Here is a 9,703-nt window from a genome sequence, read left to right as displayed (position 1 = left end):
ATAAACCCATTTTTTTCAATGCCTCTCTCCCAGTTATGGTCCTTATCTTGAATTCTTCAAGCTTTTTCATCCTGTTTTCTCCCATGTCCTGTAGAGGAAGGGGGTGAAAGTGGCTCAGTGGGCATCTGGCTGCTGGTCAAGGTTAACCTGCCACAGTCTTTTTTTTTTTTTTCTTCATCCAACAGTGGGCATACAGATTTTAACCAGTAATCGCCTAACCTGCAAGCAAATGCTGTTGGCCCAGGAAATCCAGCACAACCCAAACCTGCTCCCTTTAAGACATTTCTCAGAGCAGGAGAAAGCTCTTGCCCAGAGCAAAGGTCAGCCTTGCCTCAGATGACATTTTTGAGTGAGTTTTTGAGCATAAATAGGTAGGACAAAATGCAAAGTTGATGAGAAATTCATGTGATTAGCACTTCTGCCCACAAGGACAAGACAGCTATCAAGGTATCACACATTCAGTGAAACTTGGTTAAATAAATCATCTTTTAAATCAACCTTTGCCCAATCAAAGTTCAGCCTTACTTATACGTACAGCCACAGGAGGAGCAGCAAAAGAGAACTCCAGTGAAGGCTGCTCTGCATAGATATACAGGTAAGAAATTCCTTTTTTCCTAATGCCTTTTCCCTTTGAAAATTCCTTTTGCAATACAAATAATTTTGCAGAGATCAAAAGGTGTCATATGCAGTGCACTGTAACCTTCTCTCCACTTGTAAATATGAAGAAATAATTTTTCCCATAGAAGCCTACTGTTTCTTCAGCTCTGTGTAGAACTGGCTTTGCATGTTAATTTCTGGAATTATCACAGATTCCTAGTGTTTGTCAAGAAAAGCTGCTTTGAATTGTACTTGCAATTGATACAGTCTAATGTTTAAATAGCAGGGAAGTTCATCCCTTTATTGGTTAATGTCAGTGCAATACACAGAGACTCAAAAATGCTCAAGGCACCTGACCATGGACTACAAGTGAATCATGATTTGCATGAATCAGGCTGCATATCCTCTCAAGCCGAAATTCCTGTATTCTTCAGTTCCAGTGACATCTGTGCCAAACTCACAACACATCCATGCTCTTCTATGTGCTGCCCAAGTAACATCAACAATGCAGCTTCAGCTCCCTTGGCAAAGAGTGTGCAGCATGGGCAGCCACAGCAGTGGCTCTGCACTAAGTTGCTCTCACAGAAGGATTTGACTGCCAGCAGATCTAAAGAACTGACTTCTGTCAGTAAAGAGATAGGAAAAAAAAAAAAAAGTCTTTCCAGTAAAATAATAACCAAGGTTGCTAATCATCTGGATTTTCCAACTGGAGGAATTTCAGTTCATGTTCACTGATCTTTGGCAGGACAACATCTCAGGAGGTGTTCCCTGGTCCCACCTGTTATTTACCTTCCATACCTGGTATTCCTGCATGACAAACTTCACCCAAACCAGAGTTTCTTCACATCACAGAGCAGTTTAGGTAGGAAAGGTCTTTCAGAGGTTGCCTGGTTCAATGCCCCACAGAAAACAGGGCCAACTTAGATCAGGTTGCTCAGGGCCCAATCCAGGTATCTGCAAGGACAGAGATTTCACAGCTCTCTGGGCACTTCTAGTCGTATCTGAGTGCCCCCAAGAAAAGCTGTCCTTATGGATGTCTGGTTGGAATTTCCCTTGCTGTGCTGCAGCCTGTGTCTGTTGCCTCTCATCCTCCCACTGTTAATTTCCAAGAAGAGTCTGGCTGTGTTCTCCACACAACCCAGTTAGGCAGTGGGAAGATACCAATAAGATCTTCCCTTTACTTTCTCTTCCCAAGACTGAACAAGTCAGCTGTCAACCTCCCTAAATATATGCTTCAGAACCAAAATCCCCTCTGTGAACTAGCTCCAGTAGGTCAATTACTTAGGGAGATCAGACCTAGGGACAGTACTCACATGTGGCCTCCTGAGTGTCAAACGGAGGGGAACAATCCCTTCACTCCAGTTGCAATCCCTTTTCCCAAAACTTCCTTTCCTCTGTAAGATTTAATCCTGGTATTACACCCTCTCCTCAATCTTTACTACGTTTTCACAGGCAGACTTTGCTTATTACAGTCCTTCATTTTGCTGAACTTCATTTGCAATACAGAGACAAAAAAAAGCAAAGAGGGGCAGGGAAAAGGGTTTCTTCGCCCTGCCTTGTTAACTAAATTCAGCTTTGCACAGCTGGATTTCCTGCAGACAGAGAAAAAAAAAAAATCACCACAAACACACCAAACCCCAAGAATCATGAAGCAAGCCCTCTGGACATGTAATTGGAGGGAATATACCGTAGGTAAGCTTACTGTTGTTACTCCCAGGTATTTTTCCCATCCTCTCTGGTAGAGATGACTTCTGCCCTGCAGCCCCGGGAGTGCACAGTGACCCAAGAAGCCCCAGAAGAATTCGGCTTCTTCCTGCGCATCGAGCAGGACACCGCCGGGCACATCATCCGCAACGTGGGGGACAACAGCCCAGCCCAAAGGGCCGGCCTCAGGGATGGGGACAGGGTCCTCAGGGTCAACGGTGTCTTCGTGGACAAGGAGGACCATGCACAGGTACAAATCTGTCATTCTGAGATCCACACCACGCCCCCATTACCCAGGCCCATGGCTGCTGTGTGAAGCTTTTTCTTCCCATTTTTATGGTGAGGAAATGCAGGGGCAGAGTCAACTGCTCTGAGTATCCACCCCCCCGCAGCATTCATACCCAGCACGGGCATGGAATATCTTTGGGGTGCCTCCCTAGTGCATGAGCAGGGGGTGAAGACAACAAAGACAATGGACAGTGCAGCTTTTCTGGGGAAAGCTTTTAGCTCCACCACTCAAGTGCCTGTTTCCATCTCCCCTTGTCCATTACAGGTGGTGGAGATTGTCAGAAACAGCGGGAATTCTGTGGTACTCCTTGTCTGGATGACGCATCCTACGAAAGGCACAAAAGGAGGGGGTGAACTTGGAAGAGCTGGGTTCAAAAGGCATCCACAGGACAACAGCAGGAGCAGCAGTGCCCACCATCCACAGCCAACAGAGGAACCACTGCAGCTCCACAGCCCCGGCTCTGCTACCTCGTGAAAGAGGAGACAGGATACGGCTTCTCCCTGAAAAGCACAGAAGGTGGGAGCCTGGAGAGAAGAAACTGGAGATATGGATCTGTTTATAGAGAGAGAGATAGATATATAGATATATATTTGGCAGCAGGGACAGAGGCAACCACAGTTAAACACTGGGGGTTAATGGGGACACCCAAATTGTTCTTGCTAACAGAAAGAAAGTGAGAAGTGGCAGGGTGAGTTCAGATCCATCTCCAGTACATTTCTGTACTGCATATGCAGCACAAGGTTTTTGGAGGACCATGCTTCTCATGGGGTGGAAAACAGACTTAAAAAAAAAAAAGAGAGAGAAAGAAAAATAATAAGCTGTTTTCTGCTTGTTATTTAAGCTCACTTAACAAAACCAAATTTATGGTCAAACATTAGATATTCACTTAACGTGCTATGTGAAGTCCTGTTCCATTCCTCAAAATCATCTCAGGAATCAGCATATGAGGTTCTAGACAGATGTAAGAAATCATTTCTCTGATTTGTAAGTTAATTCATTTAGAAAGAAAAGGATTTTGAACCTTTTCCATATATGCCTTTTTTCCGAGGCCAGTCAACGAAGAGGGAGGTCTCCTGGAAAGCACCACCTCTAAAGAGCCCTCTAAACGGGTATTTTGGAATGCAGTATAATTGAAGGACCAAACATAGAAGGCTTCCAAACACAGGAAATTATGAAATGTAAAAACAACAGTAAAAGCAGCTCCTCTCTTCAAAATGATGAGGGGAGAGGAGAGTGGGAGGGAGCAGGAATCAAATCCCTTTCAGATATGTTAATCAGCCCCTGTGCACTCCTGGTAGGGGGAATAAACACCAGTTTGAGCTGCAGATAGTGAACAAATATCTCCCTCCATCACTGAAATGATTCTTCCAGGCCAGAATAAGAGACAGAGGAGTGTCTGTGTGGAAGGTTTGTGGTGCTCTTGTAATCTGTGTGCAAGCAGAGGCCAAGAGCCTCTGAGGACATCAGTGCTGAGTTTCCTTAACCACTCTATTCAGGCCTATTTCAGTGACTTACCCTGAGTAATGAGTTTTCATTTATTTTAGGACAGAAGGGGTTGTTCATAGTAGAGCTTTCATCACAAGGAGCAGCTGCAAAGGCTGGTGTCCAAAATAACGATCGCCTGATTGAAATCAATGGAAAAAATGTGGAAAATGACACACACGAGGAAGTGGTGGAAAAGGTATTGATTTATCTTCTGTTCTGGCCTGCTTTCACAGCAACCTACCAGGGTACTAAGGAGGCCAGGCTGGCTGATTTAAGCACTTCACAGTGAATCTTGGGAGCTGCTGTTCATGTAGCATCAACACATCAGCGTAGCCCTCTGCACTGGCTCTGTTGTCAAGCAGCCTCCTGAACTGCCTCTCAACGAACACTGCCATCAAGACAGGCCAATGAATTTTAAATAACACAAGTATTCTGCTGCCAGGAATCCTATTAAATGAATTTATTTCCTAGAAGGCCTGGAAATGCTCCTAATGGCAGGAGGGGCAAGTCATCAGATGTGGTTTCCAGTGCAGGAAGAGGGAAGCCTTTGATGATACAGTCAGCATGGGGCAGGTTTCATTATTTTAGACAGTAGTCCCTTTCTCCTGTGAAGAAGTCCGAAATTCATTGAAAATTACTGTGCAAGTAATCTCACTAATTGGCTGCAAAGAACATTGCTAATGAGGCTTCCAGCTTTCCATTGTTGGCACTGCTAAAATGCAGCTGGAGCTGAAGAGATTTCCCAGAGCCATGAGACTCCAGCATTCCAACAGCATTCAGTGCACATGGCTAACTATGGAATCATGCAACACCTGTGTTTCGTTGAGCTACTGAAACACCAGCAGCAGAGTGACACTGGTTAAGATGAGTAAAGGAGCACCCATTAGAGTAGAAAGGACTAAGAGAAAGACAGTCTTGGAGGGGTTGAACAGATAGAAAAAAACCCTCACCTCAGAAAAAGTAATACAGGGACCAAGAATGACAGAAACTTGACTCCTGTCACTGTAATCTAAAATAGTGCTATAGATGGCACAATAAGTCTGTATTATAGAATTCCATACCTCCAAATACTATCTACTCAGGCTCCCTGGATTCTACAGCACTGTATGCCACCCCCATGGCCCTCCACAGGTGATTCCATACAGGTCAGGAACACAGTAAAAATATGAAAGAATTCCTTATATATTACATACCCCTGATTTGTCATGGTCCAAACTTCTGACTGGAGGGGGGGAAAAGAAAAATCAATTTATGATAGCATGGCCTGGACTAACAGCACCTTGACTCCACTATGTATCAGTGCACCAGTTACCAAATATCCACAATTCCCACCTGTTGTTGAAGGGGTGACATCTGAGACTGTACATGTGCTGTCACAGGTAAAGAAGTCTGAAAATCATGTTATGTTTCTACTTTCAAATGAAGAAACAGACCGCTATTTCACAAGCCAGAGGATGGCACTGAGCAAAGAGAACGCCAGCCTAAGGTTGCTTCCCCTCAAACCACGACTTATTGAGATCCAGAAAGGAAAAAAAGCGGTTATGGATTTATCTACGGATGGAACAAAACACTGGTGGTAAGATCCAAGTTAACAGACAGCTCATGACATCTGCTGTACATTTCTTCCTACGTGATGTTTGCAGCCCTCATTCTCTTTGGCTTCTTACCAGCCATCTAGGAGAAATCCTCAGGGAAAACAGCCTCAACCTGAAGTGCAATTCTGACCATTCACCTTTGCCATGCTCTTTAATGTCTTTAATACTCACCAAGCTCTGCCTTCACAGCAATCTTTCTCCCATTCTTATCTTAGACCACATCATCAAAGATGTTAATCCTGGAAGCCCAGCAGCCATGGCAGGTCCTAAACGACAATGACATCGTAGTGGCTGTCAATGGCGAGTGCGTGGATGGGCTGGATCATGAAAGCGTAGTGGGAAAAATTAAGCAGTCTGAGGAAAGAACCTCCCTGCTGGTGGTGGATAAGGAAACTGACAGCATGTACAAACTGGTAAGAAAATGTAAACTACTGCTAGGAATTGGTCATTTGTCACAATGAAGTAGTCAATCTGCTCTGACACTTTTTCAGCTTGCAGGAGATGTCTAAAAGACACTGTATTCCAGCAATTCCACTTGTACAGGAAGTCACTAAACACCCAAATCTTCGGCCTCTTTCTGATTTTTAAATTCTAAATTCTAAATTCAAACACATCACAAGAAAGGTTAGGTTTGTTGTTAAGACTCAAATTCAGTCACAAGACTGTGTAACCATTTATGAATAACAAAGTTCCCTTTTCACATAGATCAGCACTAGTTTTCCACTCAGAATAAGGAAGAATTCTTCACTGCAGCTAAAGTCTGAGTCATTAACAAAGTTGCAAACAAAATATGTTTGAAACAGATTTCACACCAGAAGTTTTTATTTAATGCAATTTTCCCACTTTTTTCAGGCTCAAATTTCCCCTTTCTCATACTACTGCAAAGCACAGGATTCAACCCCAGCTAAAATGGAGGAAAGAGTGGAGCTGCACACCGACCAGAAAGTGAACCACAAGCCAAGGATCTGCAAGATGGTGAAAGGACCTAATGGATTTGGCTTCAGTTTAAACATGATCAAAAAACAAACCTGGCTTTTTCATCACTGAGGTACTAATGAAGAATGAGGAGCAAGGAGAAGCTCAAGTAGTCTGTTGGGCAGCTTCCTCTCCTCCATCCTGCAAACAAATGCAAGAAAAGCCACAAAAGTCTTTTTTCCAATGTTCTCAGATCAGAGCTGGAATTGTTTAAGTCAGACTGACATTGTTGGCCCAAGATAAAAAATGAAAACCAGAAAACATTCCTTCTTCCGTTAGACATCTAGAGGGAAGGAAAATTCAGCTTTTGCATAATTTTTACTCTTATTCATGAGTCTGGCACACTAGAATTAGTATTTTAGACAGAATTGGTTTTTACTGTAGAAACAGCTTAACTTAAAGGGAGGGATGCCTTTGTCCTATTTTTACCCACCTTCTCTGAATTCCACAGCTGGTAAAAGCCAAACTCCTTCTGTCCCAATTATATCTGCAACTTTCAGCTTTCTTTAGAGGAGGGGTTCCACTCATTAAGGGATCTGTGAATTGTACTAAACTTTGAAGCTATTGGACAGAGACCTCCAAATAGTTAGGAAACTGTTTTCTACCCCTCTTCATGGTTCTACCATGCCACACTCCTATAATGTAAGTCTATCAAGATCAAGAAGCAGCCTAAAATCTCAAACTGATGGGCTCCATGTTTATTATATCTGTGCCCATTGCTCATCCCAATTCCTTCCTGCCCCCTGAATCTCCCCTTTCCCCATGCTTATTTCACCATCCTCTAGGAAAAGCAGTAACACAGCTAATCCTCAGCTGTTAATGCATCTTCCCAAGTCTTCTGCCAATATTGTGCCTTGAATTCCCCTCTGCAGGTCCAAAGCCAGGAGCCAGCTGGCAGAGCAGGTGTGGAAAACAACGACTTCTTGGTGGAAGTGAACGGAGTGAATGTGACCAACGAATCCTACAACAAAGTGGTGGCAAGGATCCAAAGCAGTGGGGACACACTGACACTGCTGGTGTGCAGCAAAGATGCTTACAGGTACTTCCAAGGCCAAAACATTCCCATCACAGCCTCCATGGCAGATTCAGACCCTCCCGAGTCTCCTGCTTACAAAGAAAACCATTCAGCAGAGCCAGAGAGGAACTCACCTGAGCCAAGGGAAAGGGTGAGTAATCCTGCACTGGGCAGATGCTGAGGGATCACACAGGGCATAGGAAAAGAAGCTTTTAGGTAATAAGTTTTTCAGAGCTAAGATTGTTAACTTGAGCCTGGATTTTCACAAGTTATTAAAAGGAAAGCTGTTAATTATCACAACTCTTCTTTTCCTCACACATAATGCGAGTATCTTTAATGCAAGATTAAGTCATGCAAAGAATGCACATACAAGAGATTTTATGGAAAAATACAAATACAGTAATCCCAGTGATGGGAAACAGGCAATAAAACTGTGGAAGTGGACGGGAAAGTGCATAAATACGCAGAAAACATAAATGTTTTTGAAGACCACATGAAATATATCAAAATGGATCATTTTGGAGAAGGAAAGAAGGAACAGCAACTGATAGCTTTCTAGGCAATGTGCTGATTTGAAATTATTTGACACTCACTTCATGCCACTAGAAAGAATCTGAAGCATGACTGAAGTCACAAAAGCAAGAAGGTATTACTTCTTGAAACACTTTTAACCCTCTGTGTAGTCAGTCATATATATTAATATGCTTATTTTCTGATCATGCAAAGAGACATAAGACCAATAGTGCTTCCCATTTATTTTTTGTTAGCCTTGTCTGCAAGTTTTCCAATAATGTCTTCGTCCCCAAAGTGCATTCTGCAGAAGTTAGCACAAGTTTTGTGTTCAAATTGAACAGATATGGGAATTCAACAATAGAAACCCGCTACTGAACGCATTTCTATCAAAATGTACTTAACCAAAAAAAAAAAATCCTTCAACAACAAAAATGGTATTTGTTGGTTCATTCTGCCACCTAAACAAGTGTGTGATTAGTGCAGATGAAAACAGGAGTCTGCAACAGTGCAGACTATCAAACGTGCTTACAAACTGAAAATAATCACATCTTTGTTTCTCCTCTGCAGGCAGACTCATCCTCCTCCTCACGATCAGCTGCCTCCACAAGAGCTGACGATGACAACAGTGATGACACGAAGTTGTGAGGCAAAAAATCTATGCCAACAACAAAAAGAAACCTGCCAAATCTTTTCTTCAGTTCTTCTTTGCTATTCCACCTCTCAGAACTTGGCTGTTCCAAGGAGTGCCAGAGCCACAAAGGACTGCAAAATCTTGCTGCAATAAACACTTCAGTGTAACTTGTATCCACTTAACACTCTGCAGTTGTGCTCCACTGGCATAATTTCTGCCTTGTAAAGTGGGAACTCACTCACTTCTGGAAAGGCTTAAAGAACTGCAACTTTATAATTAAGTGTCCTGCAGCAGAAGCTGGAAATGTTTTACAGATTGTAAGCATCTTAGCCTGTTATGGATAAGCTCTTAATAAAGAGCAATTGATTTCTGCTCATCTCCCAGGAAAGGAAGCTCTCCCCCTAATCCAAGTCCATCACCTCAATCTCTGTAGCATCTCTTTGCTTATAGCAGTACAGCTGCTCTGAAACGGCATAAGCCCAGGTAGTCTGTGCATTATGATCCTTTTTCCTGCTAACACTGCAGAAATTTCTTTCAAACATTAAGCTAACTTTATAATTCACAACTCAAGATGTTTAATCACTATTCTGTCTCCTCTGCATACAGCTGTGGATTAGAATAGTGCATGTAATCCAGTAATGCATGTTTATCTAACCCCAAGTCACCACCATGTTTTCTTGAACATGACATAAATGGTTCTGTAATACTGCTGCTGTGTACTTTGCCTCCTTGCTGTACACCAAAGACAATACAGAAATAAATTGTTTAGAATGGTTATTTTCTCCCCTCCAAGTCTTACTTTGACCGCCTACAATTCATGTTCCAGAACAATTATAAAACACAGCCTCAGAGAGTGGTCATGGGAACCTAAAAGTTTAAGTCACAGGAATAAAATTTGT

General features: G+C 42.8%; 1 protein-coding gene across 1 annotated transcript; it reads left to right on the top strand.

Moving 5' to 3' along the window:
• Positions 1-501: 501 nt before the first annotated feature.
• LOC136375397 (Na(+)/H(+) exchange regulatory cofactor NHE-RF3-like) lies at positions 502-9,579 on the top strand. Its single transcript, XM_066340910.1, is given in 12 exon segments — positions 502-595; positions 2,315-2,551; positions 2,855-2,897; positions 2,900-3,106; positions 4,135-4,271; positions 5,455-5,662; positions 5,886-5,935; positions 5,937-6,083; positions 6,523-6,687; positions 6,689-6,718; positions 7,518-7,811; positions 8,741-9,579. Coding segments are annotated over 11 exon segments (1,569 nt in total). The 5' UTR covers positions 502-595; positions 2,315-2,341; the 3' UTR covers positions 8,819-9,579.
• The last annotated feature ends 124 nt before the right edge of the window (positions 9,580-9,703 follow it).

This window comes from Sylvia atricapilla, chromosome 2 (assembly GCF_009819655.1).
Source record: "Sylvia atricapilla isolate bSylAtr1 chromosome 2, bSylAtr1.pri, whole genome shotgun sequence".
NCBI lineage: Eukaryota > Metazoa > Chordata > Aves > Passeriformes > Sylviidae > Sylvia > Sylvia atricapilla.
The sequence above is the reverse complement of the archived record's forward strand: the minus strand, read 5'-3'. Positions and strand labels throughout refer to the sequence as shown.